The 23,879-nt window shown below is 43.0% G+C and overlaps 3 protein-coding genes across 8 annotated transcripts in view; 2 read left to right on the top strand and 1 right to left on the bottom strand.

Moving 5' to 3' along the window:
* Positions 1-6,077, top strand: part of atp8a2 (ATPase phospholipid transporting 8A2) — a 50,253-nt gene extending 44,176 nt beyond the window's left edge. For all 6 annotated transcript variants that reach the window (XM_071485195.1, XM_071485194.1, XM_071485192.1 and 3 more), the window contains 2 exons: positions 2,080-2,171; positions 3,074-6,077. In XM_071485195.1, the coding sequence (XP_071341296.1) occupies positions 2,080-2,171; positions 3,074-3,168 (187 nt within the window). In that variant the 3' untranslated portion in view covers positions 3,169-6,077. The remainder of the gene's footprint in view (positions 1-2,079; positions 2,172-3,073) is intronic.
* Positions 4,233-13,761, bottom strand: LOC139625329 (protein shisa-2). The gene is made up of 2 exons (XM_071485198.1): positions 12,429-13,761; positions 4,233-7,563 (listed from the first exon to the last, which is right to left on the bottom strand). Exons 1-2 carry the CDS (start codon positions 12,730-12,732, stop codon positions 6,998-7,000), a joined length of 870 nt encoding a protein of 289 aa, XP_071341299.1. The 5' UTR covers positions 12,733-13,761; the 3' UTR covers positions 4,233-6,997.
* A 364-nt stretch (positions 13,762-14,125) lies between these two features.
* Positions 14,126-21,959, top strand: spice1 (spindle and centriole associated protein 1). Its single transcript, XM_071485190.1, has 18 exons — positions 14,126-14,301; positions 14,566-14,661; positions 15,159-15,206; positions 15,687-15,827; positions 16,497-16,599; positions 16,770-16,888; positions 17,089-17,177; positions 17,357-17,499; positions 17,629-17,754; positions 17,863-18,137; positions 18,547-18,678; positions 18,769-18,895; positions 19,016-19,117; positions 19,222-19,649; positions 20,254-20,440; positions 20,531-20,603; positions 21,231-21,294; positions 21,422-21,959. The coding sequence occupies exons 2-18, from the start codon at positions 14,566-14,568 to the stop codon at positions 21,476-21,478; spliced, it is 2,310 nt and encodes a 769-aa protein (XP_071341291.1). The 5' UTR covers positions 14,126-14,301; the 3' UTR covers positions 21,479-21,959.
* Positions 21,960-23,879: the final 1,920 nt, after the last annotated feature.

Genomic DNA, 23,879 nt, shown 5'->3' with positions numbered 1-23,879 from the left:
ATTTGAAAATTTGATTTCTCTTCTCATGTCTATTTTTTTTTTCTGTCCCTCTCTCACTGGATGGCTTCATAGCTGGATGAATTTGAACTGCTGTACAGACCTGGTGTGTTTACTGGATTTGCCTGTAGTTCTCTTGCTGTGACTTAGTCTTGTGTGTGTGATGTCTAGAGATGTGTTAGAACGAGTTGTTTACTTTAGAGGGAAACTTATAGTTATAGACACAATATCTATGTAGGATTGAGTGCTGGAAAATAACTATGTACATTTTCTCATGTATTGCATCAAGTACAATTTTGAGGTATTTCAACCCCACTACATTTCAGAGGGACATATTGCACTTTTTTACTCATTTTTCTCTACTTTAGTTACATTTTACTTTGCAGGTTCATATTTCAATATAATGTCATGTTTTTAATAGATAAAAATGACCCAGCAGCACATAAATTTGTTGACATTAACTCCATCTTGACCAGCTACATCAAAATGCATCAGTAAGAACAATCCACTAATATAGAAAATATATAAATAGGAATTGACTCACTTCACTCTGAAAGTACCTGGAAGAGTTATTTTGATGATAATACAGAATCCAAGTACTTTATACAACCACTGTTTGCTAATCAAGATTATGAAGAATTGTATGAGACTCTGGTATAAAAACATGCTGTAAAAATGAGTCAGATGCGAGTCAACCGAGACAAACTGCTTTCTCAGAGCAGCATTGGTTCTTGAAGGGAGCTGGAGAGCTCTGAGGTATGTTTTCAGGTTGAGGAGTGATGAGTGGATAACCACAGCGCTCCTCCTGACCCTTACACTGGGCCCCGTCCTGGACTGACCCTGCATTTAAACCCAGGATCTTTGGGCCCTCTCCAATTGGAATAAAAGAAGTAAAGCAAGGGTGGGCAGAGAGGCAATGGAGCAAAATGGAAAAGAGCACATCTGTGTTTTAGTTCCTGGGGTAGGCATTGGAAAGGGGTGGAAAGGTAAAGCGCCTCGAGGGAAGAGTTTAAACGGAGCACATCCTTGGACCATTTTGAATCAGAAGGTAGTCAGAATGAAACATCACAGGGAGAGAACGGACATCTTGAGGCGTACTGACTTTTTTTGGCCGAAGTCTGCTTGAACAAACTTCAGAACTGCTCTTTTTTTTCACACTTCAGTGAAGGTTCCCAACAGTCATACACAGTGTTTTCCTAACTGCTTGCTCCAAATTTTAACCTCAGGGAGGCTGGCTTTTCTTCCCCATAACTTCTTCATTGATCATCACCACTGCTCCATTAGTTCCAGGGAAACCCCTCCTCTGTGAATTTAATGCTCTCTTGGCAGATGAGTTAAAAAAATGTGTCCTTTCAAATGCAATTGGCAGAAGATAACTTCCTGACAGGTCTTACATTTACATCCAGTTCAACTGTCTAATGATTTTAATGGCTGTAATGATGGCGATGAGTCAGGAGAGAAGTATAAGAACTTAACAAGTGTGTGTGCATGTGTGCATTTTTGTGCAAAATCTGGAAAAGGCTTAGTTATTTTTGGTCATGGGAGGAGAGGAGCCATGACGGCGTGTGGTCTCAGAACAGAGGATCCAGTCTTCTTCCTGGAAAGGGGGGAGTTAAGAGGAGAGGAGAGAGGAGTGGGGACTGAGGAATAGTTTACTGTGGATGTCCTGTTACCCTGCAGGCAGCTTATGAATTACGGTTGGGTTAAATTGAATGTCAGAGGCAATATCAAATCCACCTCCAACCAACTTTCTCGTCTTAAGTCCACTTAGATTTTGTTGACTTATTGATCTGTGTGTTTCTACTGTGTGTTGATCCCTGAAGGAGAAATTTACTTTTACCTGGTACACTGCAGTGTTTTGCTCAAGGACACTTGAAGGATGAAGGGCTTTGTCTTTAATCACCACGCTGCCTCTGATGTGTGGAAAGATTCAGACACTGATTAAAAGATATTTTCCAGTAGCCAGTAACGATGTTGTGTAGTAGTGTGAGTAGTGGAAATTCTCTCTTAAACTCCCTGTAAACAAGTGGTTATGTGCGGCCACTGTGGGGTAATTGTTCTTCCTTTCCTCTCTCTCTGCAGTCTAAACGAACGAGCCCATCTGCTGACAAGAGTCTTTAGGAAAACACCTTCAAGTGTAGGACGCTCAAACTCGGTGCAGCAGACTGTGTCACGTAAGTGTCCTGTCCACACACACATACTTATCAAGGTCCTGCTTCAACACAGGGCTTAAGACTAATTTCTCATACTCTAGTATATCTTAGACTAATATACTTTGTTCCTGGCCATGATGTAAGTCCAGATTTGTCAATCATTGTTGACAGTTGTGAGTGGATACCCAAGAAATGTGTGTCTTTATTTCTTCATTAACTCTCATTGCATGAAATAAAGAGTCTTAAAAAGCTCTTTCTAGTTCAACAACCAATGTATATTCTGACAGTGTAAATAGATTCAGGAGAAGAAAGAAAATCTAAAAATGGAATTAGTTCCTGTTTAGTTGTGTACTTTTTAATATTTGTGACATGTGTGGAGTGAATGGAGAGAGAAACCAGCGCTATTCCCTATTTCCCCTCATGAAGCCCAGAAAACACTGATTAGTATTAATATTATATTCTGACAGTATTTGGCACAGGAGCACATGCGAACACTTGGTGAAACAGAAACCCATACATGGCAGTTCAGTCTAGAGCTGAAACAATTAGTTGATTTGTGTATGAACAGAAAATAAATCTGCAACTTTTTTTTCAAGCAAATTTACTAGTTTCAGATTCTCAGTTGCCCTTTCTATAGTACATGATCTGTCTTGTGTAATGTTAAACTGAATATCAATTTAAATACAGTTCAATTCAAAGTATTTTTCTTGTCCCTCAAGGAGCAATTTGAGGCAAGCGAGAATACAAATTACAAAACCACACGAGCAACTCATTCAGACATAAAAATAATATGAAAATACAAATATGATCATGGAAATGCACAAAGACTAAGGCAGTGGTCAGTCCATCCTAAATGTGTTCACATGTTCCCTGACACCCAGACTTCGTCCTTTGACGTCTGACCTCTTCCTCTTTCTCTGCAGATGGCTATGCCTTCTCTCAGGAGGAGCACGGTGTGGTGTCCCAGTCCCAGGTAGTGCGCTCCTACGACACCACCCGCCAGCGCCCCAGCCTCTAGCCCCACCCCTGACCAAGGCTTTGGCTCACCATAGCAACAGTTGTCAAGGTGACAGCGGAGACAGACTGATGTGACACCCTCACGCTGGGTGACCGACCCCCGCTGTGGCCTTACTGGAACTATGACCTGACCCCTCGTCGGGGGTGGGGGTCACGGTCAGGTGTGGAGGCCGTCGCTGGCGCATGGAGGACTGACTTGAGAGAAGGGACCAGGCCGAATATACGGAATAAACTTTATTCTATCTCTCACACAAGCTGCACAGGCATGAGCAATCATATCCGCGCACAGACATGACAAGTCAAACTCAGACTGCTACGCATATCTGTATACCCCCCAGACTGGGCTTGGATCATGCCACTGTGTGTTAATGTGTGTGTGTGTGTGTGTGTGTGTGTTTGTATCTGCCTGTGCATGTATGTCTGCACGCATTGGCGCTCCTGTGTTTGTGTGCATGTGTGTGTCGGTCCGCGTGTGTTTGTGTGTTAGCTTCCATGGTTCCCTCTCATCTTGTGAGTCTGTCATCACATGCCCACGCAAGGAGGGGAAGGGACGTCAAGAACACACACACACACAAACACACACAGAAGCACAGATGAATTCCTTAAAAAGGGAGGGAGGGAAGCATAGACTGAGGACCACTGGAGCCCTGCACCCCCCAGCTACAGCCCCCACTTCATCCCATCGCAGCTACAAGCCTCACTGCCAAACACCACAGAGATGCCACTGAGGCACAACGCTCACCCCAAAGCTGGACCACCACCCTGCTGCAACCCCTCCTACCCCACTGGAACCTCCTCCTGCTTATCTCTCCCTTCATTTCCTTCCTCCCATCTCTGCATCTCCTTGCCGCTCTGCAGCTTCCACATCTCTCCTCCTCTGCTGCACATCTCCTCACCCTGGCCAGTTAAAAAAAAAATCCACTTTGTCTTTCCTGTTTTTAATTCTGACCGCTCCTGTGATTCCTGATGCTGCCTGTCTAGCATCGTCAGCTGACATAGAATCAGCGAGCCTGGCATAGCGCTTCCTTCTTCACTTCTGTTGGATTCCAACTCTTTACTGGACTGTTCTTTTTTTTTTTTATTATAATGGACATTAATGTGTATGTGTTGATATTTTTTTTTTCTCTTTTCATTAATGCCTGTTTTTGTACTCATATGTCGAGACATGTTTTAGAGGGAATATTTTACTTGAACTAGTGCTAATAGGCGTCCGAACAGAAGGGATTTGATTGAGACTCTCGCCTGGATCATGTGTTTTTCTGGCTCTGGGATTTGTCTGAATGTAAAGTCCATTGTCTGTGTGCTCTGTGTTGAGGACACTGGTTCAGGAATGCACGAGTGAAGGGGTGGGAGAGGGGGGGTTGTCCATCCGAGTCCTAATCATTAAATCTAATCAATCCATGGCCTGACCAAATGTCTCCGTCTGTTGACTGTAAGATGTGCACTCATGCAATCAGACGGGGTTTTCTGAGCCAAACTGTGGCTACAGTGTAGTAGGAGGAGTTTGCTTTACATTTTATGCTTAAAATGAATCAAAAAGGTTTGATTTGTAGATGAGATGCATGTGACTTCATATACTGTCAGAATCAAACCTCTCCCACGCTCCCTCCAAGCTCAGGAGCCTTGGTGGAGATAGACCATTACCCGATTAATGCACACCCCAGCCCCTGGACACTGGAGTCCAACTGGAGATCCCTTTCCCACCCACCTTCCTGGATGTGGCCCAGCCCAAACCGATTACAGCTGCTCCAGTATGGAGAATCCATCGGTCCATAGCCGAGCAGGAGCCAGAGAGCCATTTATGCTTTTCAACTCCTCCCTAGTGACTCCCCAGTGGCCCAGCCCACTCCGCTTTCCACATTACTGTAGCTGAGTTTCTGGAGGAGCCTGCCAAAACTACACCTCCACGTCGTTGTAGCTTTGAACTGTCCATTGTTGTGGTTTATTGTTCCTCTTCTCTGTGTGGCAGGTGACGTGACGAGGTATTTGTTCTGTCCTCTGCGGGTGGTGGAGATGTCTGTGTTTCTAATAGATGAAGTAAGAGACTGTTCATGTTTCAAGGGATTTAGAATTTGAGACAGGTCTGTGCAAACCTATTCACCACAGATTTGTTTTTTGTTGAGTAAACCTTGTATCCATGTGATGGTGTGTAAATATCACTCACGCAGAGGGACAACAGCAACACAGAAATTTCCCTGCGGGGGTTTTAAAACACAAAACTTTGCTTGTTTAATATTTATGACAGTAGGCGGTGATAAAATACTGAAACATAAGGTCTCAACACATGTTTCCTGGTATAAAGGTTGTTTTTTTTTTTTTTATTCATATGAAAAGTGTCACTCCTGCAACAGATCACTGTATTTCACAGAGGGAGCAAACACATTGGACCAATGTTCATCCACCATTTTACAAATACTCATACTTAGTCACACACAAGCTGCCTATTGTATTTTACAGACATTGTGCTTGGAGTACAGATGAGGTACACGGACATGCTGGTTTCTGTACCACTGTATGGGACATCTCAGGCTGCACACTCAGTGGAGCAGCACATTCCTCAGGTTGCATATTACCGTGAATTGTGAGTTACCAGTGACCCAACTGCACAACAGTACTCAGAATGGCTGAAAAAATATGCAAGTTTCACGCTTTTTTTTTTTTTTTTTTTTTTACATCCAATAATTTCTGCCATTTCTGTGCCTTTCTTAAGTGGAAAATAATGACTCAAAGCTGCCCTGGAGCTGCCCATGCCCTCTGCTAAGGCACTGAACTGTGGGAGTGTTAAATACACACACATGCACACACACCTCTCACCAGAGAGACGTGAAGGGGACACTTGGCAGAGTTTTCACTGTATAATTAACCCAGTAATCTTCAGAGAGCTGCCTCTCTCTCCTCCCCTGTCACACACTCAGGTACATTAACTGCCAACCTTGCATACATTTTTCGTGTCTTTGTGTTTCCGCTCAGAAGATTTTTGTGTTTTTTCTTTTTGGGTGGCAGGGGGGAGGTTGTATAGTTGGGTGGAGCGTCACAGTCTGTGTCCTGTGTTCACTTCATTAGAGTTTAAATGGTCTACAGGGACACTGCAACTGCCTTTCACATCACACCACCTGCATTTCCCATTACACACAGTTCACTCACAGTTACTCATGCAACCACATCCCTCCACACTTCACACTCTCTCCCAAACTCACACATACAGTACAAACATCATTTCACATACTTTCTTTCAACACAAACATACAGTATACTGTATTGTATAAACCTTTCACAACCATTCACAAGTGCAGATGTGTACATGGCATAAACACAGCATGTGGTCACAATTTTTTTTTTTTTGCTTGAATAGCCACTTCTCATACAGTCCACTGCTATAAATCATCCAGTCATCACTCATTCAAGCAGACACAAGCCAACAAATCCTTTTTCTCACTCTCCAATACACATATGTGAGCTGCAGACTGCAGTTAGCTGTGCATTATCGCCCATCTGGGCTGTGTAACTCTCCAATATGCAGTTTAATCTTTGCATCAAGACAGAAAATTGTTTATGCATCCTTCTTACCCCATCATAGAATGAGCTTAGCTCATTCCAGCTTGGCAAGAGATCATATGACACACTAAACAGACACACCACACACAATAGCAGGACAGGCCCTGCTGCCAGCAATGGCTTTATGAGTCCTTCATGTGAGTTTGACTCCCTGCCTTTCTTTTTCCACTCTGGCAGCATCCCCAAAAAGGTCTGTGGCACAGCCCTCACAGGTTAAACTTCACAAGTTAGTCTTCACAACAAAGTGGCAGAGTGGTCTGCATGTTGGCCCCTCATCACACTGTCACTGGAGGGTATTTCTGGTCACTGGTGACACTGGACCCTCCGGTGGGAGGAGGGCAGGGGGATTGAAGGGGTCTGTATCCTCCCTGGGTGGGGTCCAGGAAGGCTGGGGTAGGGGACACAGGGTGAGCATAGCCAATGTACTGCGGGTGCAAGAACTGTCCCTGGTGAGGCATGATTTGGGTGGCCTGCTGGCAGTTGAGTACAGAGAAATTGGTGGGCATGTTGACGAAGACGCTGGCATCAGGCGGCAGGCAGCAAGAGGCCTGAGCCCGCATGAGTGGAGCGGGAGCAGGGCGGGGTGCAGCGGGTGGGGCAGAGGAACTAGATGAGGTGGCTGTGCTGGACTGGCGGGATGATGAACCTCTGGAAGTGCTGGCCATCATAGGGATGGTTTCCAAGAGGCGCCCACCGCTGGCCCCACCTCCAGTCGCACCTCCTGATGACAGTTCCTGTTTGGGTCGGAGGCAGCGGCAGCAGCACACAGCAACCACAGATCCCACCAGGATGAAAGCTACAAACACTGAGCCCACGATGAGGAACGGCACGTAAATGGGCACTACAGAGAGAGGAAAAAGAAGACACATTCACATCACTGCTTTAGTGGCAAAATATTGACCTCTAAGTTGAACATTAAACTTCAAAGCAATGCTCCCTCACACACTCACAACGTTTCCCTGCACAAGCAAAGCTCCTACATGTGAGTGGACATTGGTTAAGACAGTTAAACAAAAGACTGAGCAGAGAGGTGTGTTTGGACTAGAATAGAAGAATGAAAGGTACACTGAGATTGGGTCCCCAGGGAGCCCCAGGCTCTCATTAGCAGTTATTAACTTTGTTTTGATCTGTTTTAATCCTGCGCACCCTGCTGTGTCCCAGGCCTCCTCGACCCTGCAGACCAGTGTGTGTGTATGTTTGCATGGGTGACATTCTTAAGCCGGCTGCCAGCAGATATTTGTGACCCTTCTTTTTCTTCAGCTATTTATGACCAACCTTTGAAAATAAGTTACTCGAGTTGAACTACAGCACTTGGCTTCTGCTTAAAGAAGGGTATTAAAGCTGACTGATTTAATATAGCTGAATGTGAGGTTACTCAGCCCTTTATATCAAAGGAGGAAGCCAATTCCTTCTCGCTGACCTTTACTTTCTTTCTGTTCAAAACAGCAAATCAGTCTCGCAACAAAATACGTGAGTAACTCTCTCTACTCCACCAGAGTGTCCTTTACCAGGTCAAATAGCAAAGGCATTAATAAACAGGTAAAAGTCTTGACATTTTTATATGTGAACATCTCAATTTCAGTCTGTAAATTTGCAAAGTGAGCGGGAAACATTCCAACAGCAACTTTGAAACATGATCAACAATAAGTTTCCTTCACAAAAATCAAATAGTTTTACTAACTGCACCTTTTCACCAAAACAGAAAAGGCACAGAGTGAATGTTTTTGGCAGAAACAGGGTGACAGGCAAGATGAGATCACTTGTGAGGTGTTCTCCTCAATCGTTCATTCCCATGCTCACTCACACAAACACCTTACAAGCACAATAACGGCCATGTTACATTATAAGTGATTAGTTGTGTTTTATTGTTCCCACAGGGTGTACTTATTTTCTGCTTTGAATGTGCCCATGTGTTATGAGGTGTAACTGTATGCCAGAGAGAGAGGTGGCAACTGGCTCTAGTTTCCTTTTGTCTCCGGGCTCTTTGAAATACATCCATACAGCCTTCAGAAACTTTCCAAAATGCTCATCAAAAGTAGCAGGGTATTAAAGGGATTACTGCATGAAACCTTGTTAAGAGCTGGAGGACATTCATTGGCTCAGGCGCTAAGTCCAGGTGACAAAAGACACAGGCCAGCGGCAGGAGAGGCCGAGACTCTGCGGCATGAATCAAGCTAGGACCTTGACCCATTTCCCTTTTACAAGAAGTGGTATCAACTTCAGAGGCTAATGTACCTCATAGCTACACACCTTCCAGTAAACAGGTTTTTAACAGGACCTCTGTTATGGTAACACATCTAAGTTACAAGAGCAGAAATGTCCCAGGGAGCCTTCCACTGCCCTCTTTTCCTGCACTTACTTCGCCTCCACCTCAACATTTCTGCTTCCACTTCCTTTTTCTGCATGACTGATGAGGATTAGTAATTGCAAAAACTTTCTTCCTGTGTTAGTTCATCCTTTTCACTGTGGAGCTCCTTTCCAGAATGTTGTACAGTAAATCAGTGATGAAGGGGGGGAAGAATCACCATTTGAAGTTCAACATGGAGAGTGTTAGAGGAAGTACTCAGATCCTTCACTGAGGTACAAATACCCAAACAACAATGTAAAACAGTCTAGTGCAAGTAAAAGCCCTGTATTCAAACTTGAGCAAAAGTAACAAAGTATTATCAGTAAAATGTACTTAAAGTATCAAAAATTATAGTACTATAATAGTAATATATAGTTACATATTACATTATTAGATCATATTGATGCATTGGTGTGTGAGCAGCATCTTACTGCTGTTGGTAGTCGAAGTATGGCTAGTTTTGAATACTTGACGAACTAGTTTAGTCCTGTGGTTTCTAGCAGACTGGGCCCTTCCTACAAGATAAATCTGGAAGGTCATGAACTGACTGATAGGAGAAGAAAGAAGAAACAACACTAAGAGGCTATAGCCAGCTCTGTGCGGCTGTATATTGGCACAGCAGTGCTTTGAGTGCTAGCATCAGCATGCTAACATATATATTATTCACTACGTTTGCCATCTTAGTTTAACATGTTAGCCAACATTTGCTAATTAGCACCACACACAAAGTAGAACTGGGGCTGATGGGAAAGTAGTTAGCGGGGTATTTAGTAATAAACCAAAGTCAACCAAATTAAAACTTTGAACTTATAATAGCAATGAATGTGAACCTCATGGTGACACTATAGTGAAAAGGTCAGGAGAGCTCCAACATCAGTAGGTTTCATCCTCCAACAGCACAAATGTCTGTATAAAAAGTCACAACAGTAACAATCCATCCTGTAGTTGCCGAGATATTTCAGTCTGAACCAAACTGGTGGCACTGGTCAACAGACCAACACTGTCCTCCATGGCTTGAAGCTAAATTTTGCTACACACACACACACACACACACACACACACACACACACAAAAGGCATTTTTGCACTTTTAAAAGTTGTTTATGAAATAGGGCTACTGTCTACTTTTGTAAAATCTAAGTTATGTGTTATGTCTAACTATGTTTTTCTTTTTATCTACTCTACCCAGGTCTGAGGTTACCTGGTAACAATTTACATTACAATTTCCCTCTTGAAGTGGTGAGTTTTAATGGCATAAAATGGAAATGTACCACAAAACTTTACTTGAATAAATGTACACAATAATTTTCTACCACTGAACAGGAAAACACAAAATCCAATATGGATGACTGTAAACTTAATCAAATTCAGTACACTATCTGACTTTCTATTACAGTTCAAAAAAAGAATTTATTTCTTTGCCTCTTGCTCGGTGTGCTTTTCTAAGCACAGAAATCACTTTCTGTGCACATGGTGGTTGAAACCCTCCTATTGTTCCCTGTCACTCCTCCACACCTGTTGCTGCAGTTAAGCTGTAGCAGCCATGCCGCAGTAACAGCAGCCCCCTCTTCTAAAGCTCTTGTTTTGGGCACAGTCTTTGTGGCTGGCTGGCTGGACTCTCCCTCTGCTATCCCACGGGCATTCTTCTGTTCCTAAATACCATATGTTCCCTCATGTTGAGCACATTAATAACTTCCTGCCTGTTAGCCATTGACATTACGGTGTGTATCTTTCCTGGATGATTAATAAGCTGCAAGCATATGAAAAATGAATGAAATACACAAAGTGAGCTGGGCTTTGTATGAAAAAAAACATTTCCTTTTTTCTTAGTGAGGGAAAAGCTGCTTTTCTTTAAGTTATTTTGGCCAGAGGCCACTGAATGAAATGTATATACCTCTTCCTGCAGTGATAAGGCATGATAGTCCTAGCAAATGACAGATTGTAGCTGGAGGTCCAAAAGAAGGCAGAATATCCTCCAGGGTAACATGAAATAAGCCTGTGTTGCCCTTTTCTCTGATGTCCAATATTTGCTCTATTTTTCTGGAGTGCTGTTATCAACTTGTTGATCTTTTACTCAAGATATGATGCAGCTTCAAGAGGCTTTATGATAGATTAACACATGGGAATGTAAGCATTGATGAATAGGGAGCCAGGATGGAGAAAGAAATGTGTATAGTCACTTAATCCTCCATGTAAGTTGCAAAATATAGGTTGTACTGTATGTTGTCTTTTGTTTTGATAATGATGCATCTCTTAAGTACTGTTTTTATGTATGTATATGTGTTTAAAGTAGATCTGAGTATGAATCCCTTGAGAGCGCAGGGACACCAGGGAGACTGCACTGTGGGGTGGGGTGGGGGGGCGGGGGGGGGGAGTTACAGCAGCAACTTGACGATGGGAAAAGGACTCCATGAGCTTTGTAGGAAATGATACATAACGCGATTTGTGTTTTTTATGAACAGAGCTGTCAGCGCCTTTGGTGAGCCACTGTCCAAGATCCGGTCAAGTCCAAACTTGATCCCCGTGGGGACAGCGTGATCTGAGCCCGGCCCCTCTTGCACTGTTACAGGCCAGAACAAACACAGCTATTTATAAAGTGCTGCAGCAGGGCACAGTATGCCATTTGTGAGTGCAGTTAACTGGTTTTTGGAGGAGTCTGCTGTCTCCCGTGCAGCTGTCGTTGCCAACCGGGACGAGCAGCAGATGAACCTCTTGACAACGAGATACTGTGGGTCTGCTGGGTTTATGAGAGGAAACCGAAGCTTCTAATAGGTCTGCAATTTACAATATCAAATTTAAGACATCCTGTGGATGCGCCTTGGGCATGGCGTTAACTCACTTAGGCCCTGTTCAGACCTGACATTAACATGCGTCTCGGGTGATCCGATAACCAGTGGACAGCTGGAAGCGCGTCAGTTCACACCTGGCGTCTCCACGTCCATCTCTAGTGACCGGTTCTGATCGCATCTCACTCCCCTGCTCGACATGCAAATAAACACGTATTCCCGACCTTTGGACCACTGCACATCAAAGATTTGGTTGAGACTAAGTAACATTTTAAAGTGAACTCAGTCACTCAGTCTTCCCTTGTTATAAATCACAGTGAGTATTATGGAGATTAGAGGCTTTTACTTGAACAGTCCCCGTAGAGGCATACATTTATGCCTTTTTATTTGCCTTTATAAATTGCCTTTTCCCTCTTTTTTGAGTGTCTTTGTCTTTTGTTTTTTTAAACTGGTATCAACACGTTTGCTTTAAGTGTAATTGCAAAAGGAGTGATTATGATTAGCTATCAATGTCCGTAATATTTGTAGTATTGGGCTACTTGTATTAGCAGCAGTAGAGGTCATAGGCGAATACCTGCGCCGGAGTCCTTGTTCTCCTTGGTCTCTGTCCCGGGCTCCTGAGCCTGCCGGTCGTTGTCGCAGCTTCCCTGATCCAGCCGTGCGTCGGTGCTGGAACAGCAGTAGCGCAGCTCGCATTTCCCGCAGCAGATGATCGCGTCCTCTCCGTCGATCTTCTCGGGGCACTGGAACCCTTCTTTCCACCCACCCTGGGGGTCCTGCCAACCGTGACAATACTCCCCGCTGGCTTTCACGTCGATGATGACCAGGAGCATTGTCACAATCACGGTGACATACATCGGGAATCCTCCTCCCCACATCCTCGGCCAGGTGGCCCACGGCCGCACGCTGGCTCCCTGGAAGAGACAGCGAGGCTTTCACTCCCCGCGTCTAACGTGGTCAAGGGGGTGACACTGTTGATCAGTGCTATGAAGTGAGCTGAGGGGGTGAAGTGGGAGAGCAACAAACCACTTAGAAGCTGTCATTTGTTAGAGGAATCCCGTGCGTAATTCAGATCCAACGTCTCCAAAAGCGACTTTGCAGCGTAGGTTATTATCCAAAAACTGTTCAAAATACTCAATAATGCAATTGAAGGCAAAACTGTCAGAAATTATAAAGAATTAAACAGACTCCAGCTGTAAGCCTTCAAAGCTCTGGTAAATCCAACACTGACAGACTAATGGCTCTCGTCTGGCACTGCAGCGACGCTGTTCATGTCCGCTCCTGACTCTTCAAATGACTTTCCACGGAGATGCGGAGAAACCACCACTTGTAGTCTGATCCATGGGCGCACAGCTGCTGTCACTCGAGAGTCAACTCACTGCGAGCCCTGTGCGTAAAGACAACTTTTCAAACTTTTGTGGCTCGGTATGCATTGTCGGGCGTCAGAAGTCAGTCATCCAAGTCTGCATCAATCTAGTCTGATTGAACTAAAGCGCGCAGAGTGTATCCCACTTGAGAGCCAGAGTGAGAGGGGCGTGTAAAAAAGTCAGATGCAAACACACACCTCTCCTTAACACGACAGTAAACCACCGGAATGACCAGTGTTAAGTTGCAATGACTAACATACAACTTCCTGTGCAGGTCTTTAAAGTAAACGCCGAAGCGCATAACACACCGTGCATGTTGCAACTTTTTTGAGTACTTTAAATCGGAAAATACTTGCAAAGTTAAGATACAGAAGACGAAAAACCTGGTACCCCCTCGTGTTAAACTTTCATGCCAACCACTACGTTGGGTCGTGCTTTTATTTTGAAGGCGAGATACTTTGTTTCCGGTCATATATTCCTGTAAATTGGCGCAGATTTTCCCGTCATTCAATATCAGGGATTTACTTGGAGCAATTGCCCCAAAGTTCAGTAAAACTATCCCGTGCTGAACTTTGTGTTGAGTAAGCTTTTCAGTTTTCTCCTGTTGAAAAGCGGCTGAGAGTTTGGCCAGTTTGGCACTGCGCCTTCAGGTGTCCCTCCTCCACCCACAGTAAAAGCGGGTTTGCTTGGAGAGATTGCCATCTAGTGGTGTTGCCAGATGTTCACTTAAGGAAAAGTGGTATGGTGGTTATGACAAAAAGAAAACGGAAAAGCAATTTAACATTTAATTTCAATTCAAGGTAATACTCTGTATTTTTTTTTAAGAAGAAATAAATAACATCCTTGCTACCATTTAAACTTTAGTACACCAGTACTTCATTTCCCATCATGCTCCACCGTGAAGCGGTGTCCGTGGCAACAGCGCAGGAAGTGGCGCGCAACTGTTGAAAAACTGTCACGCAGCAAACTGAAGGAGAGTTTGTACAGTTCAACTCCGTCAACCTCAAAGCTAAAGTGGCAGAATAACAAACAGCCTGAAACGCTGTTCGTGTAACAAACAGCGGCTGCATACCGCAAAACGTAAGTGCTATTTCAGTATTTGGCTGGCTATGTAGCAAAACACATTTACGCTAACGTTAGGAAAAAGCCGTGCATCCTAGCTCAGTAACCAACAGCGAGTGATGCTCAAACTTGCAATTATTGGGAAGGTAACGTACCTAAGAGCTAGCTTAATTTGTCATTAATTGACTAGCGTTTACTACGTGTGCAAACTACCGCTCAGTTATCAAACAACACCGTGTTACTGCTGTGAGCAATGTACCCCATCGTATTGCCTTTAAACAGATGTCGTTTGTGAGAGTGGGGCGTCCACAACAACACAGCAAAGGAAAAAGGCCTGTTCGCCCCAAGAAGGCAGCAGCTCCCAAAAGAGAGTGGGTGGTGAGTACTGACAACTGCTGAAGAGAAACAAGAAAAGCAAGAAGGTCACTCAGTTACAACTAAGCAGCTTTTTAAGTACTTCTGTTTAAATGGACTTTTCGATTAAGTAGCTGAACATTTTGGAGGAGAGTCCATTCATGTTTGCTAATTGTGAACCCTATTCCCTCATGCCCTTTACCAAGCAATCAGAAAGACTATTTTTTTTCTTATAAAGAAATTATTATCACTACTTTTTGAGAACATCACTTCAATGAGTAGCAGTCAATAGGCAGCTATTTCTATTCAGAACAGCTCTAAGAAGAACTGCTTTCTATTAATTCTATAAGTGAAGTTTTCAATACAGGTAGTCTAACTTCTAAATGGGTTATTTCACTTGAGTAAAATCTGCCAGAACTCTTCCATCCCTTTACAAACTATACATAGATTTGTTTGTATTAAAACACCTTTTATTAAACTTTATCTGCTGAGCAATGTATTATGTTCATTGTTGGTTTCAGAGCACTGTCCATGACCTGTCTGTGCACAAGCTGACACCCGCAGAGCTGGTAAGGTGTTTTTTTTTTTTTTGTTTTGTTTTTTTTTTTATGAATAATGCCTTTTTTCAATTGTTATACAGTAAACAATTGCAAATTAATTTACTAGAAAATGAATTGATGCTGTTTCATCTCATACTATGTACAATAATAGGACTTGAGGATGAGTATTGTCAGTTGATTGTACTGAAATATTTGATACATGTATTAGTCAGGGCCCACAGAAGACTAATCTTCACAAATGCAAAGCTATTGATGCTTTTCCCTTTTCTTTTTTTTTTTTAGCTAAATGGGATATTTTAGGTTTTGTGGCTCATAGTTTGATTGTTTTACAGCACTACTTTATTCTGTAACTTGTAGCAATAATTTTATTATTATTTTAAAATTTTATAGGCTTGTTTTTTTAATTAACTATTTACTGACAATGGATAATTAAAATTTATGTTTTTTCTAGTGCATATTCTCTTGCCTGATTGTTCTCTTCTGCCTCAGAGTCATCGGCATGAGATTCACAAGTCCCACAACAAAGCTGTGGCTCAGTGGGAGTTGAGAGAGAAAGCTCTGAAACGCCGTCTCAAACACAGTGGGAGTCCTGCACCTCTGGACCAGGCCAGCCTCAGTATCATCAGGGAGGTGTGTATGATGATTATTTCCCCATTACATTTAGTGTCTTCTGTGCTGACTTGACATGCTGACATTAAATTGACCAATCAGAACGCAGTTTTAAATCAACCAATCAGTAGCCTGTATTAAATCGACCAATCAGAACGCAGCTTTAAATCGACCAATCAGAAGCCTGCATTAAATCGACCAATCAGAACGCAGCTTTAAATCGACCAATCAGAACGCCGCTTTAAATCGACCAATCAGAACGCGGCTTTAAATCGACCAATCAGAAGCCTGCATTAAATCGACCAACCAGTAGCCTGTATTAAATCGACCAATCAGAACGCAGCTTTAAATTGACCAATCAGAAGCCAGCTCTGTAAAAAATCGACCAATCAGAACGCAGCTTTCAATCGACCAATCAGAAGCCTGCTTTGAAAAGAATCGACCAACCAGAACGCTGCTTTAAATCGACCAATCAGAAGCCTTTTTTTTTTTTTAAATCCACCAATCAGAATGCAGCTTTAAATCGACCAATCAGAAGCCAGCTTTGTGAAAAATTGACAATCAAACGATTGATTTCTTAAGATGTGATATAGTTTTTTTTGTTAAACAGAAACACAATGGCAATCTTAACCTAACTCTTTACCTGTACCGAGTTAAACTTGATGATTGTGTTGTTTTGTAATGCTGCAGGTTTTCTCTGACCAGCTGTTGCTGCAAGATGTGCTGGCCCGCTCTGACAGAGCCATGGCTGTGGTCAAAGACCTGTTTGGAGATGCTCCACGCAGGCAGACAGGTAGCAAATAGAGAGAGATATAATATATAGAGACAGAGATACTTAGATGCTGTGATCAGATAGAGTGCGTACTCGTCCCTTTTGCCTGTAGACTGTCATTCAGACACCCATTTGAAAAACACATATTGGAAGGTTAAATGTCCGCGTCCATCCTGTGTGTATTTTGACAGGGCATCCCAGTGTGACCATGGCTCCAAACTGTGACTCAGACTCAGAATTGCCTGTTCTCCAGAGACCAGATCCTCCTACTCAGCTGTCACTGCTCAGCCAGTCTATGATGGACCAACAGGTTTGTGTGTGCCAAGATAATGTTATAAATTTGTGATATGATACTGTACAGTATGTTGTCACCAAGTTTCATCCACCTGCTATATCTAATTTTTCCTAACAATAATATACTGCAAGTCTATTGTATCATAAGTTTACTTTTTTGTGTCAGTATTTTGGTCTATATTTACATGTTTGCCTGTGCTGAATGGTTCATTCCAGGCCCTTAATGAACTACAAGCTTCAGAGGAAGATCACAGTGACGAAGATGCCTATCCTTCTGGCAGTTCAGAGTTCCATGTAATCCGAAGGTACTAATGCCTGCAAAATAGACAGTACCTGCAAACCAGAATGCACCACCACAATCTGATAAGAAACTGACTTGTGTTCCATGTTAGTTGGAAAATACAAGTGAAGCTTTTACTGATTACTACTGAAGTTTCACATCCTGCTGACACCACTACGACCCTCATGATACTGTTCTCTGCAGGGCCAATGTGCGAAAAATGAAGTTACAGTCTCAGAGTAGAGTGATACAGCAGCAGAAAGTCCATCGTCCCATCTCTGAGAAGGGAAACAAAGTTAGTCCTCCTTCGACCCCCTGCACATCAGGCAGAGCACCAGACCAAACAGGTGAGATGAGCATGTGAGCTCCCCAGAAGTGTGTGTTGGATTAAAAGGAAATGTTTCATGCTTATTTGTTTTATGCAGGCTGTCCACAGTGAAAGTATATATGCACAAATATATCACACCTTGTTTCAGCTCTCAATGCCACAGTGGCTGTTCAGCGTGTTCGCACCAGACAGAGCCAGTCAGAGGAAGCAAAGGAGGGACCATCTGTCCTGGTTAGTCAGGTCTTGAACCCTGACAAGCCTCTCACTCAGTCAGGTAATATCTGAAAGGAAAAGGTGTTTTCTTCAAAATAAAATACTCAACGTGAAATTGCCATCATATCAGAAAAAAAATGCTTTGTGTTGCTTTGTATCTGTTCCACAGGAAGGATCAGTAGTCGAGCCAGCAGGACTAGGAAGTGTATCTCTCAGAGTTCACAGCTGGATGGCTCCTCTGTTGCCTCTGTCAGTGGGGACCAGTCTAGTCTGGGACTGCTCCAGGCCATGTTGGGTCAGGTGGAGGCAGACTTGGATACTCTAAGTCCTGACACAGTACCAGAGTCAGCACAGAGTCCAAAACAGCAAAGAGCACAAGGCCTCACTGGATTCTCTGTTGCACTGGTCTCCACACTTGGACGTTTGGTGCACCTCCTCAAACAGGTACAGCAATAGATCAATAATGTCTCCATTTATCTCTCATAAACAGATGGCATATATTCTGTACATCCAACATACATGGACAAGGCAGGAAAGTAATTGGGTCAGTCTCAGTCCCACTAGGGGTCACTATGTTTTGTCATTATTGTGTTTAAAAAGTTTTTTTGAAGAATGCCATAGTGTTTTATGTTTTTGAATGGTTTCCTTATTGCCAGGCAGACATTAGCTTCAGGTCATTTTATTTTCAATCATTTTGTCAAAGTTACTTAATTGATGCATACTGATCAATGGAGTGTACACTTTAGATGTGAATCTGCTGATTCTGCGTTTACATTCCCAAGCAAGATAAACATAATTCTGAGGAAAGTCAAAGCAGGAATGGTGTTTACTTTAATGTCCCCTTCTGTGTTAGACGGATGAGGCAGTTCAGAAAGAGGCTCAGGAGAGGAGAAGACTGGACGAGGAGCTGAGAGAGCAGCGGGGGCTGATTGATGCTCTCACTGCAGAGACCTTGACTCTGAAAGAGGAGGCTGCTTCCCTGCAGGTGCAACAGAGTTTAACTCATGGTCTGACTGAGTTCATTATTCAGATTCCAGCTGTACTGATAAATCCTCTATTTCTCGGTTCCTCTCAGGCAGGGTTCCAGCAGCGGACTGCAGAGCTGGAGCAGAAGTTGGATGCGGTGGTGTTGGTGATTGGGGGACTTGGATTACTGGAAGCAAACACTGACCCACCCCAAGACTCTGATGTCAAAGCTGCAGGTTCATACAGTGTTTGTGTGTATATTTGTGTGTGTGTGTGTGTTTGTGTGTGTGTGCGCATGGATCTATATGTGCTACAGTAAATGGTGGATAATTGGTTTACATTTTGCTGAATTACAGTTTTTCAGTCTGCACCTGCTCCTGAACGAAGACAAGCCTCTGTTTCTCCTGCTGTCCTACTCTCCCCACCTCGACAGAGAGACAACTGGCAACATATTCCTGGTAACAGTCTTTTCAGTTCTGATTTCAGCAGTTTGTGCCAACGTCATTCTTCCTCAATCATACATAAGAAGGCCAATTTTGCTTTTCCCCCCTCTTTTTCACAGTGACTCATCCTGTACCATTGCACCAGCATCTTCCACCTGTAGATGACCTCCATTCTTGTGAGGACATCCAAGCCCAGAGCTCAGCCTCTAGCCTCACCAGCCTCCCTCTCACCAGCCTTCCCTCCACCTCCTCGCTCTCACTGACATCTGACCCTCTCATCTCACAGTTCCATCCACAGGCCATGTTGGCTGAGATTGCTCAGCTGAGCAGACAGAACGAACTGATCAGGGCCCAGCTCGGCCAGGCTAAGAGCCTTGTGTCAGGGGTCGGAGGATCGCCTAACAGTAGCAGCGAGCAGAGAAGGTCGAGTTCTAGCAGCAGTGGAAGAATTACACCTCGGAGTGTTGGAGAGAGGAGGGCATCAGGGTCCGGCAGCACAGGGAGACAGAGCCAGAACATCCAGGTCCCTGACAGTGGGACTCATCAGGTGAGGCTTAGTCCCCCACAGGGGCCTAAAACACATATTCATAAATCATATTTCAAGTATATTTAAATTTTTCCAGGCTTTGTAAATAAAGTTTGTCATAAAATGTCATACTTCTCTGACGATCAGTTCCTCTTCCACAGCTTAGATCAGGGACTGTATGTGATAATTGTCAAACTAAAGAAATAAGAAGACAGTTCTAATTTTGGGACAAAGCAATTCAACTTATATTAATGATAGTACAGAACAATAATTATTTTCCCTATGCAGATATTTCTTTCATCTTTTGAAATTTGGTAACTTTTTCTTCAAACTATAAAGTGAATAGGAAGAGGTATTTCTCTGCTTGTTCTATCAAATCCACAGACTCTTGTTCATAGAAAGAGAGGCATCCTTTTTGCTTTTAACCTTTCTTTACTTTTTCTTTATTGGCCACTTTTAAACTCAAGAAATACTTGACAGATTGGCAGAGAGGTGAATAACATGCAAAAATCCTCCTGTGTCAGAGCCAAGCCTGTGTTGTTGCAGACCTGCACTGAGATACCAGTTATCAGTTTCAGAGTTCATCACATCCACTCAGGATTTGTTTCCCTTCTTTCTTGCTCAGGAAACATCTCCTAACACCATCAGTGTGAACAAAGTGGAACAGCGCCTCCTAGAGCTAAACAGGCAGAGTGCAGCAGCCAGAGGTCGACTGCTGGAGCTGATTGAGCAACAGAAACAGTGTGTTTCTTCCAAAGTTTCTCCCTCTGTCTCCCCCATCCCTGCCTCTGCCTTGAGCCCACATACCACAGGTACATTTGGTCAACCTGGCATGTCTCTGTCTTTCTGATCATCTATGATGGTTAAAAGAATCATTGTTAACATATCATTCTCATCTGGAGGAGGAAGTCCTGAGGTGTCCATGCTGCTGCCTGCACAGGAGCTCCTGTCACAGCCTGGTAGTGGTGAAAGACGGTGAGTAAATCAGTTTATGAGAAGGATGCTAATGACAAGTATTGGAAATTCATTTTCCATTTTGCTGTGTAATATTAGCTATTCGGCTAAAGTTTTTTTTTTTCAGTATACCAACCATAAATACGGTTTAACGAACGAGGCGAGACTCCACAGATCTGTTCACCCATAAATCACACCATGGGCTTTGATAGACAAAACATATGAAATCATATTATCTGCCCAGATAAAACCCAGGAGTCAGTAACACGGTAGCCACATCCAACATCGGAGCACTGTTTGGAGGGGGTTTCCAACGCTATCCATCTGACGAGAAGTTTGGAAGGGGTATAAATCCTACTTGAGTGGCTAACTAACTGAACCATGAAATAGATATGCAGACTCTCCTCAACAGTAGAAAATTGGGGTTCATATCATTTGGTAAATAATTTAATAATAATTTGGTTAGTAAAGACTACAAAAATCCCCTTTTGGGGTAAAAAAAAAAAAAGAATGTGTTGTAATATTGCCAAGTGATATTAAATACACTTGAATACTCTTGTGATTTCACATTTGCTATTTTTCATGTAGTGGATGTAGTTTTTCAGTGAACTGAATGACATGTACATTATTATATTTTCTTTGCTGCAGATCTGCTGCTTCTGAAGCATCTTTTCACAGATTTGGAGGAGAAACCAGTGATGGCAAAACACAGGTGTACACACACACACACACACAGATAAACACACAAACTGTAGATTACATGGATGTGCTGAGATAAAACCACAAGTGTAATCACTTGAATGTAAAACTCAAAAACATATTTTCTTTCCGCACAACAGATGGAGAAGCAGAGAGAGCGAGATGGCTGGTTTGCCTTGTCTGCTCATGTGAGATGACAAGCAGAGGACTTATGATTTACCCTGAGAAACCTGAGGACAGTTTATTTAAACCAGATTTTAAAAAATGTTTTATCTATGCATTTTAATGACTGAATTAAATGGGTTGATTTTAATTTAAATTTTTGAGTGAACTTATTGTGTTTTTTTGTCTTCATTGTGTATCAAGGGGTATCTACAACAAAACAGTAACCAATCAACCTTAAATGAATACTAGGTTTCTGCTGTCACTAATTGCAAATTAATTTGCAATAACTAAACCTCTGTTATTACAGGTTTATTTGATTACTATGTAAACTTTAACCAATCACAGTATAAGTAGTAGTATTTCAGATGACTTTTCACAGATAATCCTTTCAAAGTTTGACTTTTCCTTCAGAGCAGTTTTGTTTGTGTGAAGATGATCTGGTGGCAACTTTTATTTCTGCACCAGCACTTTGTGCCAACAGCCTGCTTTTAAATACAGTATCTCAGCTGTGGATTCATGTTGTGCCTGTTTTCATTCAACCTACTTGAGATTTAATAATTCATTATATATATAAAACAATCTGTGTGTATATAATGTACATATGTAGTGTGTAGTTGTCACTGCCACAAACACTGCTCATTTGTGTGTGTGTGTGTGAGATGCAATATGGTGGAGGTGGAGTCCTGACCCAGAGGCCCAGCAGCCAGCGGGGCTGTACACACTGGCCTCCCAAAGATTTTAAACATCAGCTTCATCAAATTCACATTAAGGTCCACACTGAGCGTGCTCAGACTGTCTGTCTGTCCATCTGTCTTTTAGTTCCTCAGGCTGTGGTTTGGTTTAGTTATGGTACGTCTCCACATCTCTGAAACATGTTTGATATTACAAAGTTTCAGTGCATTTTTGTTTAATTTGTGTTTTTCAAAGGGAGATGGAAGTTGCGTGTCTAAAAGCCATGAAGAGAAAGGAGCAAGAATGAGAGAGGGGGAGGAGTGACGAGTTGCTTCAACCCATTAGGTCCTCTCTACTGTGGCTTTGACTAAAATATGGCCTCTTGTGGCTATTTATGGTACACAAACATACTGTGCATGCACATGCACACAAACATTTGTTTTTTTTCTTTTTTTCTCTGATTCTTTCATGTCCAAAGTCTGTGTTTATCTTGGTCTCTGTGGTCTCTGTTTTAGTCTTTTTCTAACCCTTTCAATTCTCTCTCCTTTACTATGAATCTCTTTTTCCTCAAAACATCATTCAATTCAATTCAATTCAACTCAATAATGTACTGGTTTGGGTGCAAATAAAATACAACTACTATATATAAAAACTGCAGGAATCACTATTAGGATATTAAATCATTTCCCCTCTTTCTCAGTTCATTGTCTTGAGATAAGACTCATTTTGTCTTGTGTCTTTTAATGTGAGGTGTGCATGTACACACACCTCACTTATACTTTGTCTCTCAGTAATAATTTTTGCATGACAGCACAAACTAGCACCATATCCATCTTATAATCACATACAGGTGCAAAAGGGGCAAAAATTCAAGGTTAATCCCCCAGTTCTTAAAATCTAGCAGTATATTGGTGGTGTGATGCTGTATAAATGCTGTAAGCACTTGATGACATGGTTTAAGAAGTTAGTGGTTCAGGCTTCATGCAAGAAATTGTACTAATGAAACAGACTTTCTAAGATTTAAGTTTTTGCCTGTATTGGATGTTTTAAAGGGAGACAGGAAACATAGGTGGGAGGCAGGGGTCTGAAATCGCACCAGGGGTGCTGCAGTTATATGGTAACCACTAGGCCACAGGTACACCTCTGTAACAGGATTTCTTTCACTTAGTCTGTTTACCCACTGCTGCTCTTCTGTGTAGCTCCTTGTCGCCTAAATCAAGAAGTCATAAATAAGTGGTCGTAAGCTGACTCATTCCCACTTCAGGTAGTGTTTGCTGTGGGTTTTAAGGTTTCAGGGGTGACGCTGGTGTAGGAAGGAGAGCACTTGAGTTTTCCAGTCAGTCAGGAGAGCTGTGTGGGCGACGACAATGGCCAGCAGAAATCAAAAGGAGTAAATATTGCAGATAATCACAGAATGGAGACATAAAGGGCCTAGGGACAGCAGCCATAAACGTGGGGTCAGAGGTCACCATGGAGACGCAGGGGGAGGCGGGTGGGGCTTTTTGTGCCCAGCCCGGCTGAGTGAGGGACAGGGTGAATGGGGATTAACCCCACCTCAGTGCCTCTCAATTCACCCCCTCCTTCACTGCAGGGCCTGGGGAAGGTTCCCATGTGACCACCACCCCCCCCGCCCCCCCCCAACACCACCACCACCTTTATGAGGGCCTCACAACAGCCTCATCACACCTCCTTTACCCCTCATACACACATATTCACACATGCATCATACAATATATAGTGAGGGGAAGGAACTCAGTTGAT

Source organism: Trachinotus anak, unplaced genomic scaffold (assembly GCF_046630095.1).
Source record: "Trachinotus anak isolate AG129_WGS33_773 ecotype Australia unplaced genomic scaffold, CSIRO_AGI_Tana_v1 ptg000009l, whole genome shotgun sequence".
Classification (NCBI taxonomy): Eukaryota; Metazoa; Chordata; class Actinopteri; order Carangiformes; family Carangidae; genus Trachinotus; species Trachinotus anak.
Note: the sequence above shows the minus strand (reverse complement) of the source record. Positions and strands in the feature narration are given on the sequence as shown.